Raw genomic sequence first — 24,249 nt, 5'->3', positions numbered from 1 at the left:
CTGCAACAAATTTTTGGTTGTGAGATTCTTCATATTTGGAACTTTAAGACTGGTATCAGAACTGACTTGTTTAAATTTTCAGACTTAAGAAATGGGGTGGACAGGGGTGATTCAATTGCAATAGGACAATTTTTATTTCACCTATATACATTATCAACTATGACGACTTATGAATTGTTTTGTGTATGCATATATAAATTAACTGTGGTGACTCACAAACTGTATGTATAAAAATGGAACTGTTTGATGTAGAAATGGAGGTTTGTTTTTTTCTATCCAGGCTCAAGATGTAGCTTAAAAAATTATAAAGAATAGGGGGAGTTAATATTCCTCAGTCTCTTTAATTAAAAAAAAAATTCTTGTTCTTTGAATAATGTTAACTTGCGTTAATGTACCCTATGTTTTGTTAGGAAAAAGTGTAAAGAGTTCTATAAAGAGATTGCTTTGGATGTTTGCTCAAGTTTGTAAAGTGTAAATAGTTCTACTGAGAGTTTGCTTTTGGATGTAAGTTTGTGAGAATTGTAATTGTGTGTAGTAATATTCATGTTAAAATTATAATGTTAATCTGTGGTGATATAGTGTCCCCCAATATATTGTGTACCCTAATAAAACTTATCTGGAGTCAGAGAACAGAACAGCCACTAGATTAGACATAGAGGCCAGAAAATAGTGGCATACACGCCTTTAATCTTATCACTGGGGAGGCAGAGATCTGGATCTCTGTGAGTTCAAGGCCACATTGGGAACAGAGCCAGGCGTGGTAACACATACCTTTAATCCCAGCACTTGAGATCTCATGTCTTTGCTTGGGAAGGACACGTGCCTTTAATCCCAAGAAGAAATAAGGCAGGACACAGAAAGGTATACAAGATGTGAGGAAACAGGAACTCGTGCTCTTAAGGTGTAAGGACCAGGAACTAGAGGCTTTTGAGTAGTTCAACTGAGATCCATTCAGTGAGGACTCAGAGGCCTTCAGTCTGAGCAAACAAGATCAGCTGGGGAGTTGGCAAAGTGAGGTTGGCTGTGGCTTGTCCTGTCTCTCTGATCTTTCAGAATTTGCCCAATATCTGGCTTCAGATTTTTTTTTTTTTTTATTGATCAGACCATTTAAAATTTGTGTTACATTAACCTGTTAATGTTAATGGTGATGCTAAGGAGTCTTTAGATTTGATGCAATTTCATCAGGAGTTTACTGATTTAAAAAAGGGCTTGGTGCAGCTAAAACTGTCTTAGACCCATTCAATACAGCCATTCCATCTTGATCATCCCCTACTCCTTTGCTAGGAGGTATAGCAGCCATAATGCTACTTGCAAGCTCTTAGTGGAAAGCTGATTCAGAGCTGCATAGAGTTAAGCTCTGCACCCTCACTTGAGATTTATATTATTAAGAAGGGGAAACTCTGGAGACCCACAGAGGCTTTCTAGTGAGAACTTACTCAGGATCAGATAATCTGGGCTTGCTTTATCCAGCAGGGCTGCATAATGGGATGATTTGACCACGGACATGGTTACCATGTGTTTTTAAGGGTCTACATTTGGCTGTACAGTGTTCAGATTTTGCAAGGGGGAGGTCTTTTGCCTCTCCCCTTGGCATTTGTATACAAAGTCCTTTTGAATAAATGTCTAAGGCGGCTGAGTATTGACCCAGGGCCCTCCCAAAGCTAGTCTGTGTCTCTGTCTTTCTTATCATCTATTTCTATCTTTCTAACTAATATTTCCTAATTCCTCTCTCCTCCACCCGAGAACCCTTCAAAAGGGTAGGGGTGAAACAGCTATAGAACCCAAGATACCCATGAATTAACGATCCTCCTGCACCCATTTCACTAGTTCTGGGGTCACAAGTGTGTACCTTCATGTCCAGCTATAAAAGTTTTTTAACAGAGCATTCATACAAAATAAACGCAAGTTTTATAGATTCTGGACAAAGTTACAGAAATATACCAGGTGCCCCACGACCACCAAAAGGTAGTAGCATCTTGGCTTGCCAACAAAGAATGACATATACTAGAATCATGATTACAATGATTACAAAGCTACCCTTTCCACATTAAATTATAAGGCAATTACAGCTCACAATCAAATCAGAAACAAAATGTCTTTTCTATCACTCAGCAAGAAAAGTATTTAAGTCTTTTAATAGCACTTAAGGGCAAAGAACCTCTCTAGAAAACAGCTAACTTGCCCTTAGAAGGGAGGTATTAGAGGAGGTGAGAGTTAAAGTGTGTAAAGTTTTGATTATTCAAGATAAATTCTTTTTTTTTCCAGAGCTGAGAACCGAACCCAGGGCCTTGCACTTGCTAGGCAAGTGTTCTACCACTGAGCTAAATCCCCAACCCCAAGATAAATTCTTTAGATCTACTATATAATCAACACAGTACTTGAGCCAACAATATTATATTGTATACTAAAATAGCTAATAGGGTAGCTTTTTATTTGTTTTTTAAACAGGATCTTTGTTACAGACTGGCCTCTAACTTGAGCTCCTCTAGCCTCTGCCTCTGAGTTCTGGGACTGTAGGGATGCACCATGCTTGGCTTAGGAGAATAGTGCTTGGTTAACTGTTCTTGGTACCAAAAACACACAAGCCAGTCAACAATCTAGCATGGAGGGGGGAGGAATTCATAAGCCCCACCCCTAACAGGAGTTATGGACAACTGATGTCTTCTGAAGGAGGAAGAATCAGTTTTCTTTAAGAGTGTCCCCTTGGCAGATGGAGTGCATTCCATAGCCAGGAGTATATGAGTAGCACAAACTGGATTTGGCTATTTACCAAAGAAGACACAAAGTTGGGGATGGATCTGGGAGGAGTGATGGGAAAGAGAAGGGGACGATATGATCAACCTACATTGCATGTAATTCTGTAAAAATAAATATATTTGACACTCAAAAGCAAAGCCCGCAATATCCATGAGCTCCTCATTTATCAATTCAACAACTTAAGAACAAAAATACTGAGAATCCCCACCCCCCAAGACAGGGTTTCTCTGTGTAGTTTTCGGTACCTGTCCTGGATCTCGATTTGTAGACCTGGCTGGCCTCGAACTCACAGAGATCCACCTGGTTCTGCCTCCCAAGTGCTGAGATTAAAGGCATGCGCCACCATCGCCCGGTGAGAAATAATTTTTTAAAAAGTTGTTAAGGACTGTAGAGATAGCTCAGTGAATAAAATACTTTCTGTACAAGCCTGAAAACCTAGTACCCACTTTAAAAAACCAGGCACAGCAGCACATACTAACGCTTGGGGGGCAGAGACTGAAGGATTCTGGGGACTCACTGGCCAGCAAGAGAGGACACCTGATGTTGACCTCTGGCCTCCACACACACAAATAAATGAAATTAAGTAAATAAGTAATCTGTAGTGGCACACATGTTTAACCCAGCACTCAGGAAGCTGGGATAGTTGGATCTCTGTGAGTTCCAGGCCAGCCTGGTCTACACAGCAAATTCCAGTGTGCCTGAAGACTTGCCACCTGAGCTGCTGACTGCTAACTGCAGGGCCTGAGTGGCATAACACCACAGGAACAAACACAGTATTGTGCAAGTTACATGTGTCAGAGGTGTTTCATTAAACTAAAACCAGACTAACTGTTGCACCACTCTGACACAGCAGAGTGGCTGGCAGTTCAGAAAGCGCATCCACACATGCTGCCCAAGCAGTCTAGTGTACAACAGCTACATGATGCACAATTTTCACAACTCGTGTGTGTGTATATATTTGTGCATGCCCTGGGGGGTGGGATAATCAAAGAAGATGAGAGGCAACGGATCCATGGAGCTGGGACTACAGGCAGATGTAGCTGCTGGGAACCGAACTCAGATCCTCAGGAAGAGTAATATACTATCTTAACTGCTGAGCCAGCTCTCCAACCTCCAATACAGTTTCTAAAATGGAAAATCGGTTTTGCAAAAATCTGTATTGCTTGGATCTTCTCGATATAACTGCCTACTGAATAAAACGACAGTCTAATTTCAACTATTTAGGTATCAAATTCTCTATAGGTGTATATAATAAAATTTAGTTTGGAAACAGACATAGTGGCACATGCCTTTAATTCCACCACTCAGGAGGAAGAGGAAGGCATAGAGAGACCCTGTCTTTAAAAAAAAAAAATTGGGGGATCATTTTTGGAATTTTTTTTTTTTTTTTTTTTGAGACAGGCTCTTGGTAATGTAGCCCAGTCTAGCCTGGAACTCACTATGTTAAGACTAGCCTGAAAGTCATAATCTCTTGCCTAGGCCTACATCTAGAAGGTCATACCTTAAAAGATGAAGGAACTGAGCTACAGCTCAATGGTATAGTACTTGCCTAGATGCATAAGACCCTTGGTTCAATACCCAGGAAAACACACACACACATATACAGCGGGAGGAGGGGGAGGGAGAAGGGGAAGGGGGGAAAGAGAGAGGAAGGGGAAAAGAAAAGATAAAGCAAAACTATTAGTTCAAATGTAACACTGTAATTGTTACCTCTGTAATATGGGACTGATTCACAGTAAACAACTTTCTTTGGCTTTAGTAACTAGGAAAAAACCCAGAAAGACTCTAAAGACCACAGTTTAACTAGCCATTTGAAAAAATAATTTTAAATTATTGAAGGTCCTAGGATGCACATGTTGTGTTTCGTACAACTTTGTTTTACTCAGGCTCTTCAGTATAAAGAAACAACAACAAAATACTAAATTAACTTAAAATTTCTGATCAAATCATAGCTTAAACCATGATATTTAACACTTCACTTACCATGAAAATCTGTACCCAACTTCTTAGAAGCCATTTAGAACCTAAAAAAACAAAGAAAGATTTCTTAGGCATTAGGTCTTGAGACATTATAAACAAGAAAACAGAGATAAAAATAAAAACAAAACCCAGAGTACTAATATTTCAGGATTCACACAGTCTTCACTTCTCACTCCTAAAGTCTTCCAAAAGAAAGCCCAATATAGGAGAAACTCATTTGTTTGTCTTTCTTTTTGTTTTGTTTTTTCCTTTTTTTCATTTTCTAAGACAGGGTTTTTCTGTGTAGCCCTGGCTATCCTGCAACTGACTCTGTAGATCCGCCTGTCTCTGCCTCCCGAGTGCTGGGATTAAAGGCGTGTGCCGCCGCCGCCTCCGCCGCCGCCGCTGCCGCATGGCCCTTATTTTTTAAGATTTTATTACTGTGTGTGTTACATACATGTGTGCTGCCTATAATGCTTGTCTGGAGGTCAGAGGACAATTTTATGGAGTTAATTCTCTTTTCCATTATGTAGGTCCCCGGGATCAAACCCAGGCTGTCAAGCTTGGCAACAAGCCCCTTTACCTGACAGCCATCTTGCCAGCCAAAGAAATAAGTTTTAAAAAGAAACATCAGCTGGGTAGGATGACTCACACATGTATTACTAGCACTTGGGAGACAGAGGCAGGAGAACCAAAGGGAATATGAGGCCAACCTGAACTATGTACTGAGCTTCAGGCTAGTCTGGAGAGAGAAAAGTCTGTCTCAAAAATAAAAAATTCTAAAAGGAAATTTAAATATTACTAAATGTGCAGATTCTGAGGAATTATTAGAAGAATAACATTCTGGCCACAGAAGAAAACTATTTCTAAGTTGATCCTCCTGTGTAAAAGACGTATGTGCAACACCAAGTAAATGTGTCTTACTTTGTTTAGTTAAGCAAATGTAGATCCCTAACTAAAGTTTCTGCACACCTCACAACCTTTTGCAGCACACGAATGAGAGGACTAAGGAAAAGCACTTGTATTTCCAAACTGAATATCCACAGTAAGTGCCACTGTGTACTACTGTCAGGTCGCACACAGGAATGTCTTGACCTGAGCCAGATGTGGTGAGTGGGAAATGCCTGAAACCCCAGCACTCGGGGGCCAAAGCAGGAGGATGGCGATCTGGAAGCCAACCTAAACTACACTGATCGCGGGAAACAGAACGGACGGGAGAGCAGGGAAGGGAGGAGAGGGGAGGAAGGAAGACAGGAAACCTTTACTAATAACAAAGAGCCGACAACCACATATCAGTCTCATTTTCTTCACTTATTTTTCATATCACTAACCCTGAAATTCAGAAAGCAGGAAACCATTTTCCACTAGCACATACACAATAAGCATCTGATTCGGCTGGGCCATCTCCCCAGCCCCTGTTCAGATCTTTCTTAAGCACCACTGTTTTATGAAGAAATAAAATGAAAAATTTAAATCATCAATTTGCAGAATAAGATCTGATGAGCTCTGACATTTTGGAAAAGATTCCAATATGCTACAGAAACCAAGAAAGACAAGACATTCTTATAGTTCTAGGTGCTAAAATTATGGGTAGGCTTCATGCTTTCTTTTTGTGCTATTTATTTTCTAGGTTTTCTATACTGAGTATGTATCTTTACATGCATCAATCATTTAACCCACCTAGAGAACTAAAAAAAAAAACACAGCGATGTCTAAGTAATCAAAGATTTTCACCTCAGAACAAGAAAAATGAATGAAGAACCCAGTGACTTCTACTCCAATAAGAGTACCCAAATACTCAGGGGTGGGATGGAGATGTCTTAGAGATGTAACAGTTATTTATTAACTATACAAGGCATAATCCATGAAGAGCTCAGTTATGAATTGCCACAATACATAAAATGACCACTCATAAACTGTCAAACACAGTAACTATTCAAGCACTAGACTACTGAAATCTATGTCCAACCTGTGATGTTAGGGTAGTTTTGTTTGTTTTTGAGGTGAGATCTCTCTTACCTAGCCCTGTACTATGTAGTCCAGGATAGCCTCAAGCTCTCAATCTTTCCGCCTCTGACTCCAAGCTGAAATTAGAGGTGAATACCACCACACCCTATCAGAACACCTTTTTGGTTTTTATTTTAAAATCTGTATGTCCAGGTGTGTATCTGCCACCTGTGTACAGATGCACATGAAGTGCACCAATCAGATCCCCTGAAGCTTTAATCACCGGAGATGTGAGAGCCACCTGAAGTGGATGCTGGGAACAGAACTTGGGTCCTCTGGACGAGCAGCAAGTGTTCTTAACTACAGAGTCATCCACCTCTCCAGTCCCAAGATGTCTTTGGAAATAAATACCCACAAAACCCTTTACAAAACCTGAGTAGACACTGCTAACAAACAAAGTAACAATAAATGTCCCCAAACAGGACTATCACAGACTGTAGCATATGTAATAAGGCTGTGATCTGAGTCTCTCAGGAGACAGAGACAACAGGATTGAGTTCTGGGGCAGTCATGTCAACTTAACAAGACTACATAAACGTGCTTCTCCATGAATGTTTCCTTGTCTTTCCTTTCGTAGGAAGGGGCTCAGGAGGATCAGGTCAAGGCCATGCAATGCTAGGCGAGCACTCTACTCTCAGCCTACATCTGAAGTTTTAACCAGTGTCTTGAACTGCAGGGTCGGAGCTGGGGAGAAGGCACAGTGCATAAAGTATGACACGACCATGAGGATCTGAAGGGCTCATGGACACAAACCAGTCACATATTCATACATGTAGGCAAAACAATCATATACATTTTGTTTTGTTTTTCAAGACAGAGTTTCTATGTGTAGCCCTGGCTGTCTTGGAACTCACAGAGATCCACATGCCTCTGCCTCCTGAATGTTGGAATTAAAGGCCACCACCACCATCTCTGTGAGTTTGAGGCCAACCTTGTCTACAGAGTTGAGTTCCAGAACAGCCAGGGCTACACAGGGAACCTTGACCCCCCCCCCAAAAAAAAAAGACGACGACGACAACTCAGTGTTGCAAATCTCTCTTAGCACACCTGTAACCTCTTCACACCCCTGAGACTGAGGCAGGAGAATTCAAGTTCAAGTGCAGCCTGATCAATACGAGGTAATTCTCAAAAACATGGGCAAAAACAAAACCAACCAACCAACCAGCTGACTTCCCTTAAAAAGAGAGATTTTCCAGGTGTGTGTGCATCGAGGTTTGCACCTCTACCCCTGGCTAACACTATCTTAAAGAGAAAAGGATGCAGCCCAAACCAACGAACAACAAACAAACAAACAAACAAACAAACACAAAGCAGACACAGAAAACTGAAAGAACACTAGAGACAGTGTTTTGCTTTTGTGTTTGTGTTTTTTAAAGCAATGAAAAATGCCACTTTAAGTAAGTACTCTTGGGAACTTGGGTAAAACAATCTAGAAAATGTTATAACAAAGCTGAACTAAAAATCAAAATAGAAAAGAAGGTAAGCTTCTTATTTCTTTTTAACAGAGTCTGTGTAATATGTTTTAAAAGATAACATCCAACAGTCAGTCTCAGGGGCAGAGAGGATGGCTGTCACACTAGAGGTCATTAATCTAACCCAGAAGACACAACTTTTCTGTTCTTCCAGCAGTTTTCTTTTTCTTTCTTTTTCTTTTGGTTTTTCAAGACAGGGTTTCTCTGTGTAGCTTTGCGCCTTTCCTGGAGCTCACTTGGTAGCCCAGGCTGGCCTCGAACTCATAGAGATCCGCCTGCCTCTGCCTCCCAAGTGCTGGGATTAAAGGCTTGCGCCACCACCGCCCAGCCCAGCAGTTTTCAAACGCAGTGAATTACGGCTGAGCCTGGGGGCACACATCTTTAATTCCAGCAATGGCGGGCAAGTTACCAGCCAGCCAGAACCACATTAAGCCCTTGTCTCAAAAAAAAAAATTAAAGAACCTGAATGCAACCTTACGATTTGTTATTTCTCTTTGATTGACTTTTAACGGAACCTTAAATATAGGACCCCATGTGTGACCAGCTGGAAAACTGTCCTGTCATTCTCATCTTAGACAATGAATCAATTTACCGGCATTAGTTCACACTAATGGCTCATTTGGTAACAAAGAGCTACTTAGAAATAGGAAAACAAGATCAGCAAATGGCCAAAAGCAGAGCTTGAGAGGAAGCTTGTGTTTTGTCTCTCTGGGAATGTGGTCTGGTCTGGTTTCCACAGGACAGGGCTCCAACTGCCTTCCTCAGGCTGTACAAGCACTCTCCCACCCAGCAGCACCCCAGTCCCGAGTGTGACTACACTGCACTTCTGCCTCTAACTCCAAACCAACCAAGTCTTTCTAGCCAGTTCTGACTTATCCATGACATTCTGCTACACTATCCCAATCAAATTAATCAGAAGCAATCTAAGGTGTTTTTTCCAACTTTAATTATGTAAATACACCAAAGTCTTGTTTTCCTGGATACTTTAAATCATATCCTTAAAATTATGTAGCCAAATTTTTCTGCACCCTAAAAACAGGTCTTGAGCTGGAGAGATGGCTCAGAGGTTAAGAACACTGGCTGTTCTTCCAGAGGTCCTGAGTTCAATTCCCAGCACCCACATGGTGGCTCACAACCATCTGTAATGAGATCTGGCTCCTTCTTCTGGCCTGCAGAAATACATGTAAACAGAACATTATATACATAATAAGTAAATACATCTTTAAAAAAATAAAATAAAAACAGATCTTATATTGCTGTATTCAAGATACTTTTTGTCTTGAAAACAAAGCAAAAACAGCCGGGTATGGTGGCACACTCCTTTAATTTCAGCACTCAGGAGGCAGAGGCAGGTGATCTCTATGAGTTCAAGGCCAGCCTGTTCTACAGAGCTAGTTCCAGGACAAGCAGGGCCACACAAAGAAACCTTGTCTCAAAAAACCTAAAAAAACAAACAAAAAACTCAAAGCAAAAACAACAAGAAATCATCTTTTTTCTGAGTTCAAAAGTCTTCTCACTTACCTGGGGAGTTTAAAAGAAAATCACATTTATAAGCACCTGGAAAGTTATCTGGTATTGTCTCATAAAATTAAACACACTCGGCACAGAAAAGGTACCTGCAGACATTAAAGGCATGCGCCACCACACCCAGCCTTCTAACAACTTTTAAAGGGAGAATATTGCTGTCTTAACTGAAACATTCCTCCTCACAAGCCCTGTTCCATGCCTCAATTTCAAACACTTAAGAAACTCACTTCAGTCCACAAGTAACTATGTCCCTCTGCCAAAAATTCACAAAACCTAGTCTTCAATGCCGGTATCAAAGAATTTCAGAAGCACACCTGTGGAGCACACCTGTAAGAGGTAGAAGTAGAGGCGAGAAAACCAGTTCAAAGCTCATCCTTGGCTACCTATAAGTTCAAGACCAACCTGGTCTCTTGGGGAACTGGCCAATAAACAGGCAATACCTTGACCCGCCAACCACCCTAACAATGTCATCCTACATAAAGTCCCCCTCTCTCCCTCTCTCTATTCCCATAAGGTCACATCTGCTCCCTCTCCTTCTTTCCTTCCCTCCCCCTCTACCCCCTCCCCCTCTCTTCTTTCCTCTCTCTCGCTCCCTCTCTCTTCTCCTTCTCTCCTCAACCCCTTCCCCTTCCCCTAATAAAACTTTCCAAGTGTCACCTGCATGGTGTGCCTTTCCCCACAGCTCCCAACCTCCGTGGGCTCCCACCCTCCGTGACCTCACCTGCCATGTCTGCATGGTGTGTCTCTTTCTCACTCACTGTGGGGCCTCTCCACTCCAACCCACCAAGGTATCTCTCCTGCCATTTTACAAAATTGGTGTCATGACTCAGATTCGAACCGAGGCTGCTGCAGCCATAATGCAGAGTACTAACCACTACATGATCATGGCCAGCCACATGCGCAGCGACATAAAAGTCTATGCAAGCTTTGAGGGTCTCAGAAAATGACTGAAGATATAAATACCAGTTACAAAGGTATAAACAGAAGATTTAAATAAATGCTTCAGATTACTTTCCCCTTCTGATATTGTTATATTAAGATTTCAAATGTTCAAAGTTTAACATTAAAAGAATTCTGATACTATTTGGGTCACAAGCTCAAGATTTTAGATTTTCTTTGGTTGTCTTCTAAATATAAACTTAAAGGTGCTTCTCATCAGGCCAAAGATATTTCTGTCCAATCTATACCCGACTCTCTAGACAAAAGAAAAATAGACACACTTTTAACCCAAATCTGTAGTTTTTGCTAGGTCTCAAAGGTATGAGTCTACTCCTGCTGTTTTACAGATACCCATTACCTGCTTTTCTACGATATGAATTTCAATACTGATTGGTAATACCAATATATCTAAAGCTTTTATGTCCTTTGTGAAATAAGAATTCATATAAGCGTCAGAGGATCAAAAGAAGTCATAAAACAGATCCACTTCAGAGGTCAAAAGGACTCCAGATAAGCACAGCAGTACAACTTGAGTTTTCCCCACTGTCTATTCCTGAGGATTGTATTTCTCTCTACTGGTCTTGGAACTCCTCCCCTTCCCAATTACTAAGACTTTGGGCCTAGAAGTTCCAAATAAGTTTATAAATTTTAACTTCTGTTCCTAGTTTGAACTTGTCTCAACAGGTTTCCACTTGGCTGGCAGACACATCCAAGCATCAGTTGCAGACTACAACCTGCTCCAAATAACTATGAGCTCTGGACTTGCTGAAAACTGATGTGGACTAGCCCAGCCAATATAATTGTTGCCTGTCTCTACAGCTGGGTCAGATAACCACATGCATCTGACATATGCCCCATTGCCCAGCCTTTGACTAGCCTTTCAGCCTTTGACTAACCTTTTAGCCTTTTTGGGCTCTGATAACAATACCCCAATGTCAGCCAGAAGCAATTACAGAAGAGAATACATCATCCTGTGCTCCCTGCCCATAATAGGTTGAAATGCTGAGTCAAAAGGAAATTCCCTGGCATAGGGGACCAAATGGCTTCCTACAATGCCCACTGACATACTAGGAAACTGGTCCCAGAGTGGTCAATTGATAGATTTATTAACTAAAATGGTTCTGCAATGAGATAAGACACTTGACCTTCTTTATACAGAACCAAAGAGGTATTATATGACCTTAAGAAATTATTATTTCTATATAAACCATTCAGGATTATAATCTGGCTGTACTCAAAGTTCAGAACTACAGGGTCTTTAAAATGGCAGTAGATATAGGTATCGCTGCCCTAGAAAAATCTGTTACACAAAATGCTGGGATCTCTTCTACCCATCATTAAGAAAGAAAACGAGAAAAAAAAAAAACAGAAGAATGCATGTCTAACCTCCTTGTATTTGCTAACTTTGTTAAGCTTAAGCTATTTGAACATACTGAGTCATATAAAAGTTTTATTTTGATACTAGAAGAGCTGTAATTCAACAACATTATTTTTAGGTCTGAACCTGACAGTAATTGTAACGTCCTAGTCTTGTGAAAGCTGCTAACAATATTAAAGACTGTTAGGTCCAGGCAGCGGCGGTGGCGGCAGCGGCGCACCTTTAATCCCAGCACTCGGGAGGCAGAGCAGGCAGATCTCTGTGAGTTCAAGGCCAGCCTGGGCTACAGAGTGAGTTCCAAGAAAGGCGCCAAAGCTACACAGAGAAACCCTGTCTTAAAAAACCAAGAAAAAAGAAAAACCTCCATTATCTCCCAATTTGTTGACAGTTTTTCAGGATGGACAGAGGCATTTCCCAACTCCAGAGAAACAGCAGGTACTCCTGAAGAACGTACCATCCCTTGATTTGGCATGCCATCTCACCAAGTTCCTGGGACTTCATTGCTGGTACTACCTCCCCAGACTCCTCAAGAGGTACCTACCCAGGAACTGGAACCTGGTTTTCCAAGATGTCCCAATGAAGGGCATATCTGCTCTTGTGTCTCGCTCATTCACCTCTGCCTCTTCTGTACTACCAGGGCACTTCTCTGTCCCATTCTTTCTGGCAGTCTTCACTTTTCCTATGGCTAGCCCTGCTCATGGGGCCAAGGATAACAATCTATTTTTTTTCTTCCCCTAGTAACCTGCCTTCTCAGCTCCCTCAAGGTGTCTCCAGGAAGACAGCTAACTGAATGCTTCTTCACTCACACCTCCTATAACTCTGAATCCCAACTTCCTCCTCCCCAATTTGTCCCAAATCAGCAGGAAGCAGTCTCAAGATTTTGGCGCCCTAGTTCCCCCACACACACTTGCTATCGATAACTCATCTTTTTATAATAATCAAAAGGGAAGAACAGCCTTTTTAAGCTTTTAGGCTTTCCTCAGCAATTCAGCTGAGATCCATTCGGATGAGGATTCGAAGACTTTCAGTCTGAGGAAACAGGATCAGCTGAGAAGTTGGCAAGGTGAGGTTGGATGTGGCTTGTTCTGCTTCTCTGACCTTTCAGAATTTACCCCAATATCTGCCTCCGGGTTTGTTTTTATTAATAAGATATTTTAAGATTCAAAAGGGGGGGGAGAATGTTAGCATTCAGACTCACTCTTTAGGGACCCAGCCAATAAGCGGGCAATACCTTGGCCTACCCAGCGTCTTGACAACCTCATCCTACATAAAGTCCCCTTTAAGAGACAACCCCTCCCCTTCTCTCTCTATTCTCAATCTTGCTCTTGCTCTCTTTCCCTCTCCCTTCTTCTCGTCTTTCCTCTCTCTTCCCACAAGGTCACTCTGCATTTCCTCTCTTCCTTCCTCTCTTTCTCTTCTCCTTCTCTCCTCAGTCCCCACCCACTTCCTCTCCTCTCCCTCTCCCTTCCCCTTCCCTATAAAACTTTCCACATGAGGGCCACCTGCATGGTGTGGCTTTTTCCACAGCTCCCACCCTCCGTGACCTCAGCCCCTGTGCCTGCATGGCTTGTCTCTTTCTCACCCACCACAGGGCCCCTCGGCTTCAGCCCACTAAGGTCTCTCCCATTGTTTTACAAAAGTCTACAATTTTTTTTTTTTTTAAGAAAACAGAAGTGAGCCGGGCAGTGGTGGTGCACGCCTTTAATCCCAGCACTCGGGAGGCAGAGCCTGGCAGTTCTTTGTGAGTTCGAGGCCAGCCTGGGCTACCAAGTGAGTTCCAGGAAGGCGCAAAGTTACACAGAGAAATCCAGTCTCGGAAAAAAAAAAAAAAAAAAAAAAAAAAAAAAAAAAAAAAAAAAAAAAAGAAAACAGAAGTGGAGGGCTGGAGATATGCTCAGAGGTTAAGAGCTTACTGTTCTTGTAGAGGACCCCTGAATTAATGTCTCAAAACTGTACTATAACTCCCAGCTCTCTAGGCAATCCAATATCGTATTTCTTACTCCATTTCCTGTATTAATGTGCAAATACACATAGAGGCAAGTAAATCTTACACACAGAAGGAAGGAAGGAAGGAAGGAAGGAAGGAAGGAAGGAAGGAAGGAAGGAAGGAAGGAAGGAAGAACGAGAAGTAAGGAAGGAAGATAGATATAAAGAAGATCAAGCACAGGGACACATGCCTTTAATGCAAGCAGTAGGGGGCAGAGGCAGGCAGACCTCCAAGTTAATGGCCAGCCTGGGATACAGAGTGAGACTCTGTCTCAAAACACAAAAAGGGTGGAGAATGCTCAGCGTTAAGAGCACTGACTGCTCTTCCAGAGTCCTGAGTTCATTCCAGCAACACATGTGTCACAACCATCGTAATGAGATTGGCGCCTCTTCTGGTGTGCAGGCATACATGCTGTATACATAATAAATAAATAAATCTTTAAAAAAAAAAAAAAAAAAACACAACAAAAAGAGGTGAGATGGTTCCATGGCTAAAATTCTGCGCAAGCATGAGGACCCAAGTTCAGATGCCCAGCACCCATGCAGAAAACCACACGAGGGGCTGAAGACATGGTTAACAGCTCTTACTGCTCTTCCAGAAAACCAGAATTTGGTTCCTAGTGCACATAACTACCTGTAACGCTAATTCCAGGATATCTGAAACATTCTTCTAGCCTCTTCAGGCACCCATACATACACATGGATATATTCATACACATAAATAATGTTATTTTTAAAAATTATTGGAATAAAAGCCCAGGGATGGTGTCTTACACCTATAACTCCACAGGGGATAGAGACAGGATGATCCCTAGGGCTTGCTGACTAGCCAGGCTAGCAGAAATACAATGAGGTTTTTTTGTTGTTGTTTTTGTTTTTTGAGACCTTGTCAAAAAAAAAAAAAAGTGGAGGACAGACATCCAATGTCATCCTCCTCTGACCTATACACACCACAGGAGTGAGTACACCCACACACATACACCACATTCACAAGCACACACACACACAAAATGGGAAGAGAAAAACATCTAAGTATGTAATTCATAAAAAAAGGAAATGACAAATTTCAAGAGGACAGTTAGTTAACTCTGAAATAAAGGGATGGAATAAGAAAGAAGCAAGTGAATGAACAGAACACTAATGCTCTAAGAGTCCAAGAAGTGTCATCTGTTAATTTAAATGCTTGAAATGAAATGCCTGTTTTATACAAAGTATACTGCAAACCTAGCTCTTTTAGCCACTACATATTCTGCCAAAAACTCATAGTACTAGATTAGGTTAACAAACTGAACATCGGGGCTAGAGAGATGGCTCAGAGGTTAAGAGCAGTGGCTGTTCTTCTAGAGGACCTGAGTTCAATTCCCAGCACCCAACATGGTGGCTCACAACCATCTATAATGAGATCTGATGCCTTCTTCTGGCCTGCAGACATACATGCAGGCAGACCACTGTATACATAATGAATAAATAAATCTTTAAAAAAAAAAAAACTGAACATCTATCAAATCCAATTACAATTTCCAAACCATAATAGCACTCCCACAAGAACCTACACAAACTCGAGCACACACCCTCTAGTTACCAGAACTGGAATGTTCCAGTAAAATAGAAAGTCATCAATATCAGCCTGATAAAGAAACACTTTAAAAGTCCTAACCCTGTTCTCTGGAGAAATGGCTAATTAAGGCTATTGTACTCTGAATGGCATTCCCCATGGCCAATTTGAAACAGACTCAGAAAGCAGTACAGAATTTTTAACCTAAAGCGTAAAGTAAGTGCACTTGGGCACATACTGAGGTCACCTAACAACTAAAACTTACTTCAGCTCTAGATATTTTTCCAAAAATAGACACACCAAAAGTGAAGCCCATTCTCTCTGAAATACTTGCAAGTTTTCCCTCAAGTGTTTTTCTTTTTCCTTTTTTATTTTTATTTATTTATTGATTTTGTGAGACAGGGTTTCTCTTTGTAGCTATGGCTGCTCTGGAACTCAGTCTATAAACCAGGCTAGACTTGAACTTGGAGATTCACCTGCCTCTACCACTGGGATGCTGGGATTGATTGCCCCAATCCAAAAATCAGATTGCACAGTCCATTCTGCAATTCCACCCAATCACAAAGTCCAAGCTCAGACACACTAGACCAAAACTCCAACAACCCCACCAAACTTTGGAACACTGTTTGCCAACAGCCCTACCAAGAGAGACTGCAGCCAAATGACCCCACCCAACCATAGGGCACATGTAACTCACATGACTGCAGAGCTGTTTACAGCAGCTCAATTATGAAATAGACCTCACAGCCCAATCTTCCCAAAGAAAACTGCAGAGCCTGCTTACAGTCCTCCCCATCACAAATTTCATCCAGTAGCATCTCCTGACCACGGGGCCCAGCCGAGACCCACTGACAAGAGCCCAGTCAGAAGCCCTACTCAATCTCAACAACATTTTGGTTCCACCAAATCCCAGCAGCAACTGCTACAGAACAAAAGAAAACAAGAAGCGACATAGAAACCTCTCTCAAAGACCTGAGTGCCATCTCCAGAACTCACGGTCAAAGATGGCAATAGGCAGAAGTTGTTCTCTAACGTCCACACACACACACCATGGCATACGCACACCTATACTCACAAACGTACACGTGTGTCTCATGCACACACTCAGTAATAAAATAAATATAATATGTGGGTGGTTTAACATCTTTTTTTTCCAAAACATGGTCTCACTATGTAGCTTTGGTTGGTCTCAAACTCACAGAGATCCACCCACCTCTGTCTCCCAAGTGCTGGGATTAAAGGCATGCAAAACTATGCCCAGTATACATCTTTTAAAGCTTACAATTAAGCAAAAGTAAGTAAGAACCAGGTATGTAATGTTTCTGTCGGCTTAGATGCTGCAGATAAGTCTACTGATATTTTAATTATCGTCTGCCACCCCACAAACCCCCAGTCAGTGCCCCAGAGGCACATATAATTAAAAAATAAAATAAATCAGCCGGTGTGCAGCTTTAATCCACACTGGAGCAAGAGGCGATCTCTGTGAGTCGAGCATGGCTAAAGTGATTCAGAAAGCTCAAACTACAGAAAATCTCGAAAAAAAAAAAAAAAAAAAAAAAAAAAAAAAAAAAAAAAAAAAAAAAAAAAAAAAATTTAAAAAAAAATCTAGAGGAAAAGAACAAATACCTGATATGAAGAAGAAACAGCTTCAACAAAGACTTCATCAAGCAAAAGAACCAATAAACAAAACATATCATAGAAAAATATTCAGAGAGCTGGCAGTGGTAGAGCATGCCTTTAATCCTGGAAGCAGAGGCAGGAAGTCTACAGAGCAAGTTCCAGGATAGCCAATGCCGCACAGAGAAACCCTATCTTAGAAAGAACAAAACAAATACATTTATTTGTTTATCACACCCCAGACAAATGGGTGTGATTGCAGACTCCTACCTCAGCACTTAGAAGACTGAGGCAGGAGGGCTGTGGTGAGTTCAAGACCAGCCTGGGCTACATACACATCAAGTAACAAGCCAGCCAGGATATACATAAACAAGACCAGATCAAAAAAAAAAACAAATCCCAGCAAGGCAGAGCCAGGCGGATCTCTGAGTTCATGGGCTAGTGAGTTCCAGGAAAGGCGCAAAGCTACATGAGAAACCTGTCTCGAAAGGATCTGCTGTCCACCAGGCAGTGATGGCGCTGGCCTTTAATCCCAGCACTCGGAAGGCAGAGCCAGGTGGATCTGAGTTCAAGGCCAGCCTGGTCTACAAAGTGAGTTCCAGGAAAGGTGCAAAGCTACACAGAGAAACCCTGACTCAAAAAAAAAAAAAAAAAAAGATGTTGTTGCCCCACAAGACAGGTAAAGCCATCTAGATCGTGAATTTTTCCCCCAACATGGTGTTGAGAGGCTGAGGTCAGGTCAAAGAAGTAGTAACAAACAATAACGTAAGGAGTTCAAGGTAGCTGAAACTAGATTAGCATCCAGATTATCAGCTCGGTTTTGTTGTTCCCCTATTTACCTACCCCTTCTGCTTTCTCTCTTCAGAACTTACTTTCATTAGTTTTCATTTTGTGTATGTGTGTTTCTATGTACATGCTGGGCTCCTGGGAGCTGACGTCATAGGCAGTTTCGAACCACCTGATGTAGGTGTTGGGAACTGAACCTGGATCCTCTGAACAGCAGTGTTTGTTCTTAACTGCTAAGCCACCTCTCCGGGCCCTGTTCTCTCTCTCTCTCTATCGAGGGAGGGTCTCACCCTGACTGGCTGGAATTTGCAGTTCTTATCCTAATTCTCTGCCTCCCACACGCACAGGCTTGTGTCACCTCACCCAGTGTGCTGGGTGGTTTCTGTCACCTTACTACAAACTAGAGTCACTCGGGAGGAGGGACCCTCCTCCATCAGACGGGCCTGTTGGCATGTCTGTGGAGCATTTTCAAGACATGGCAGAGCCTACAGGGCAGCACCACCCCTGGGCAGGGGTCCTGGGTTACACAAGAAAGCAGGCTGAACTAGACATGGAGGGCAAGCTAGTAAGCAATATTCCTCCATGGTTTCTGCTTCAGTTCCTGCCTCAAGCTTCTGCCCTGATTTCCCTCAATAATGCACTGGTGACCTGTGGGTTGTAAGATGAAATAAACTCTTTCCTCCCAGAGTTGCTTTTGGTCAGTTTTATCACGGCAACAGAAAGTAACTGGTACACCCAGCTTTAACCATTTTCTTAGTTTGCTTTTTATTACTAAATCTGAAGCTGAGTGACATAGGAAAGAGATCTCACATGATAATGAACACTTGTAGTCCCAGCTACTAGGAATGCTGAGACAGGAGAAGCATTTGAGCCCATGGGTTCAAGACCAGTCTAAGCAACATGACAAAGCAATTTATTAAAAAAAAAAAATAAAATAAATAATTAAAAAAAAAAGTAAGAAAGGTGAAAATCAGCTCAATTTGAGGCTGAAAAATCCCAAGAGCATCCCAGGTTTGTTGAGACCTCACTTTGATAACAGCACCCGCCAAAAGGGCATCGCACAGTGAGACAGGAAAGCAGCAGAACCAAGAGAGGCCAGTTTTGCTGTTTTGTTTTGTTTCTTAACTCTATGTAAGTAGGTGCCTGCACATGGGTGTGTGCACATGGTGCAGTTGCCCACAAAGACGAGACACAGATCACCAGGAGCTGCAGTTACACACAACTGTGAGACTCCTGATGTGAGTGCTGAGAACCAAATCCAGGTCCTTGGAAGAGCAGCAAGAGTTCTCATCCATGAGATTCTCCCTAGCCCTTTTTTCTTGTTCTTTTATAATCACAAACTCTTTCAGGCTCTAACTGGCATTCCATGGGCAGCATTTCATTCCAAGGAAAACACTTCTAATGTCCCAGTCTCTACTACTAGGCTCCATTTTTTTTTTTTTTCTTCTTGGTTTCTTTTCTTTTTCTTCTTTTTCCTTTGAGACAAGATCTCACTATGTATCCCTGGCTGGCCTGAAAGGTGATCTATTATAGATTAGGATGAACTCAGAGATCACCTGCCTCTCTGCCTCTGGGTATCTTTTCCCCCTTTCTTCCTCCACTCCCCACCCCCAATCTTTGTAGAAAAGTCCAGTCTGGCCTCAGACTAGCTATGTAACCACAGATGACCTTCTGGTCCTCCTGCCTCCACTTCCAAAGTGCTGGGATTACAGGTATGCACCACCACACCAGCTTATTCCATGCTAAGGATCAAACCCAGGGCTCTGTGCGTACCACAGAAGCACTCTACCAACCAAGGTACAGTCAGAAGATTCAAAAGGCTGGGATGAGGGTGTAGCCCAGTTAGTAGAGTGCTTGCCTGGCGAGCATGAGGCCAGCCATATGGTCCTGGGTTCAATCCCTAGCACTACCAAAAAGCCTCAGCAGCTCACGAAACTTCAAGAGATTCAGAAATTACAAGGCCCAAAGGCCCCTCCCCAAGCTTATATAAGCAACTGCTAGGTAGAAGAGACTCTGGCTCCCTGCACATTGTGGAGAGAAGACCAGGGTTGCAGCTTTCTGAGCTGTCACCCAAACTAGAATAGGCTAGCCTTTTAGGCATCCATGCTCTTGTGACGACAACAACAACAACAACAACAACACACACACACACACACACACACACACACACACACACACACACACCTAGCACTAAACTGGATGTGGGTCTTAGACTTGAGTAGAATCATTTCTTTAGTATGTTGCTGACAAGGTGAAAAGACATTAGTTCTTGCTTTTCCCCAAAGCAGGAACAAAACAATGATCTTAACCAAGATCAAACATTCAACTCAATAGAAGAACAATTCCTAATTTCAAAGTACTTATGGTGATTAATCTTCACAGCACCCAGGGGTGTGCCTGTGAAGGCAGTTCCAAAGAGGATTAACAGGAAAGACCCACCCTAAACTCCAATGACGCCATCCATTGATAGAGGCTTGAATAAATACAAGGAGAAGGAGGGAAAAGGCAAGTTAGGCATTCAATCTCTCTCTGCTTTTCCTGTCATGCTGGAAGTGCTCTACGACAAGAGAGACTACATCCAAAGTAAATCTTTCTTGCTTTATGTCAGATGTCTGTCAGTGATGAGAAGCTGAGTAGTAAAATAATGGTCCTTGTTTCTTGGGAACTTTAGGGGGTTTTGTTTGTTTCTGAGACATGAACATATTCTATAGTCTAGGCCTGCCTCAGCCTCTTGAGTGCTAGTATTACAGAAAACAAAATCTGGGGATGGAGGTGGGGATATGCACTTACATGTGTGCAGGGGAGGGAGTATATGCCTGTGGAGACCAGAGGTCAACTTCCAATATCACTCCTTAGGAGACATCCACCTTGTTTTTTGAGCCAAAGTCTCTTATTGGGACTTTGGGTTCACTAATTAGGTTGAATAACCAACAAGTCCTAAGTATCTGCCTGTCTTCAACTTTCTAGGGCTTTCACACTTCTATGATTAAAGTGTGTGCCACCACCACACCCAGAGTACAAACCGCCATGCCCAGCTTTTCCCTGAGCACTAGGCATTTAAGCTCAAGTCCTCACGACTGCACAGCAAGTATTTGCCAAACGGGCAATCTTGCAGCTGGAGAGAGCACCTGTTGTTCTTGTAGAGGACCTGGGTTCAGTTCCCAGCACCCACACAGTGGCTAACAACCTTCTGTGACTCTGCTTGCAGAGGATCTTTGCAAAGCCGACTTCTTTTAGTAAAAGAACTAACAGTTTACACTGAGTAATCCAGAAAGAAAACTCTGTCAACTCATATTAACATTTAAATATACATGTCATTCATAAATTTATTGGTGTCTCAGTCTTGGAATATGTATGATAAGGCATGATAAGCTGCTTTTAGAACTGTCTGCTTTGGGCTAGGAGTGTAACTCAATCTGCAGAGTACTTTCAAAGCAAGTATGAAGCCCTCAACTCTAACCCCATCTCCTCATAAAACCAGACATGGCAGCACATACCTGTAATCCCAGGTGAAGGCAAGAGGATGGGAAACTCAAGGTCATTCTCTGCTATACAGAGCTCCAGGCCAGCCTGGGATATATGAGATCCTGTATAAAAAAACAAACAGGGGCTGGAGAGATGGCTCACTGGTTAAAAGCACTGGATGCTTTTCCAGAGGACCTAGGTTCAAGTCCCAGTACCCACATGTCAGCGTCAACTTTCTGTAACTCCCGTTCAGGGACTCTGACATGCAGGCAAAGCACACTCATAAAATAAAATAATCATTTTATTAATTCCCCCCCCAAAAAAAAGAAAGGACTAGATAAATGACTCAACAATTAGGAGCACTTGTTGCTCTTCCAGAGGACACATATTCAGTTCCCATCACCCACATGGTGGATCACAACTGTCTAACTCCAGTTCCAGGAATCTGACTTGTCTACTGGACTCCTGAGGGCACCAGGCATGCACATGGTGCACATACCATACACGGGCACTCACACATACACATAAAATAATAATTCATTCACACACACACACACACACACACACACACACACACACACACACGAGCTGGAGAGATGGCTCAGAAGTTTAGAGCACTCGCTGCTCTTCCAGAGCCCTGGGTTTGGTTTTCAGCACCCATGGCTCACAACTGCCTGTAACCTCAGCTTCAGATGATCTGTCATGGTCACTTTCCTAGTGCTGTAATCAGACACCATTACCACGGAGCTTGTATTTAAAGAGTTTATTGGCGCTTAGTTTCAGAGCATTAGAGTCTATAACCATCATGGCACACAGCATACCAGTGGGCAGGCACTAAAAGAGTGGCTGAGAGCTTAAATCTTCATCTACAAGCATGAGGGTGACATGAGTCTTTGAAATCTCAAAGCCTTTTCCCAGTGACCGGACTACTCCAACAAGGCCACACCTTCTAATCCTTCCCAAACAGTTCCACTAGCTGGGGACCAAGTAGTCAATCAAGTATGTGAGCCTCTGAAGGCCATTCTCATTTAACCACGACAGGATCTGATATCCTCTTCTGGCCTCTGCAGGCACCTACATACATGTAGCATACAGACATAGACACATACACAGAAATAAAAATAGTGAAAATGAATCATAAAACCAAACAAACAACAACCACAAATAAAAATAAAAACAAAACAACTCTCAGGTCTTATGATGCCAAAATTCCTTGTAAGTTCTCCTTTCTTTTTTCTTTGAGTCAAGGGTTCATACAGGGCAGGTAGGCCTCAAATGTCAAACTGCAAACAACACTGATGTGCTATTGTATTTACTGAAATGGCATGTAGGCTGGGGTGCAGCTTAGTGATAGGGCACTTGCCTAGCATGTATAAGCCTTAAGTCAAGCCCTGGTACCAACATTAAAAGAAGAAATTGTTAAAAATAGCATGCCTGAGCTGGGTGGCAGTGGCGCACGCCTTTAACCCAGCACTTGGAAGGCAGAGCCAGATGGATCTCTGTGAATTTGAGGCCAGCCCGGGCTACAGAGTGAGATCCAGACAGGCACCAAAACTACACAGAGAAACCCTGTCTCGAAAAACAAAATAATAATAATAATAATTAAGCTGCTACAACTGTCCGTTTGTGGGGCTTTTCTATCACACAAAACAGAAACTCTGTAACATAATATCATGAATGTAATAAATCAAATCATAAATAAAGTTATTGAATGAATACTGCAAATGTAATCAATGAATACCACAAATGTAATTAATATCATGAGTGTAATTAATGAATATATGAGTGTAATTAATATCTTCAATGTAATTCATGCCACTGAATTGTGAACTTAAAAATGGTTACAACTGAGTGAACAAATCTTGCTATTATGTTAATAATTGTTGTACAATAAATAAAAAAAAAAAAAAAGAAAAAAAAAAAATGGTTACAACTGCAAATATTATGTTCATTTAAAAACATAAGGTGGAATGTAATCACAATACATTATATGTGTGTGTGAAGTTGAAGACAGCAATGTTCTAAAATAGAAAGTGGTGATGGTGTCATGGGCCATGAGGATGCTGGACTAAAGTCTATCAAATTGTGCAAACAGGCAAACTGTATACTATGTGACAATAAAGATTTTATAAAACATAAAAAATAAATAAATAAGTAAAATAATTAAGCTGAATGTATGTGGTGGTTTACACCTGTAATCCCAGTACCTGAGAAGTGGAGGCAGAAAGATAGGAGTTCAAGGCCAGCCTGGGCTATATCAAGACCCTGTCTCAAAAGTTAACCAGAATAAATAAAGAAATCTTTCTCAACCAAGATGAGAAACAATTCAAAATAATGCCAAAAAATAAAAAATACAAATCTCCCAGAAGCACAAGTTGCCAACAAAACATGAAAACAAGCTCAACTTTAGGAAATACCAACTTAAAAATCACATAACAGAGACCATTTAAAGCCCCCAGATTAGAAAAAAAGTTAAAGCTGCACAATATCAAGTGCTGAAGAGGAAAATGAAGCAACCACAACACACACTGGTAGCCTCTTGACTCAGTCATCACAAGATTTTACCAGGAGCCAGTGCGGTGACTCAGATCCTGGAAGTGTTTAGTAAGCATCAAGAAACTGATAATGCCCAAAGCATGCTGGAACAAGCCTTCAATCCCGGAAGCTGAGGCAGGAGGAGAGCTGAAGGTGTGAGGACAGCCTGGTCTACAGAGGAAGCCCAGGCCAGCCTGGGTTACACAGAAACTGATAATAACCAATACAATTACAAGAATACATGCAAATTACTTCCAAATACAAAT

The 24,249-nt window shown here is 41.9% G+C and overlaps 1 protein-coding gene across 3 annotated transcripts in view; it reads right to left on the bottom strand.

Annotated features, from left to right (window-relative positions):
• Window positions 1–24,249, bottom strand: part of Ubap1 (ubiquitin associated protein 1) — a 54,564-nt gene that overhangs the window by 25,670 nt on the left and 4,645 nt on the right. For 2 of the 3 annotated variants that reach the window (XM_028884028.1, XM_028884030.1), the window contains exon 2: window positions 4,741–4,781. In XM_028884028.1, the coding sequence (XP_028739861.1) occupies window positions 4,741–4,774 (34 nt within the window). In that variant the 5' untranslated portion in view covers window positions 4,775–4,781. Of the gene's footprint in view, window positions 1–4,740; window positions 4,782–9,949; window positions 10,050–24,249 lie in introns of all 3 variants that reach the window. The other variant, XM_037202518.1, reaches the window with a different exon arrangement.

The sequence above is a fragment of the Peromyscus leucopus genome, chromosome 2 (genome assembly GCF_004664715.2).
Source record: "Peromyscus leucopus breed LL Stock chromosome 2, UCI_PerLeu_2.1, whole genome shotgun sequence".
Taxonomy (NCBI): Eukaryota; Metazoa; Chordata; class Mammalia; order Rodentia; family Cricetidae; genus Peromyscus; species Peromyscus leucopus.
This window is presented reverse-complemented; position numbering and strand designations above follow the sequence as displayed.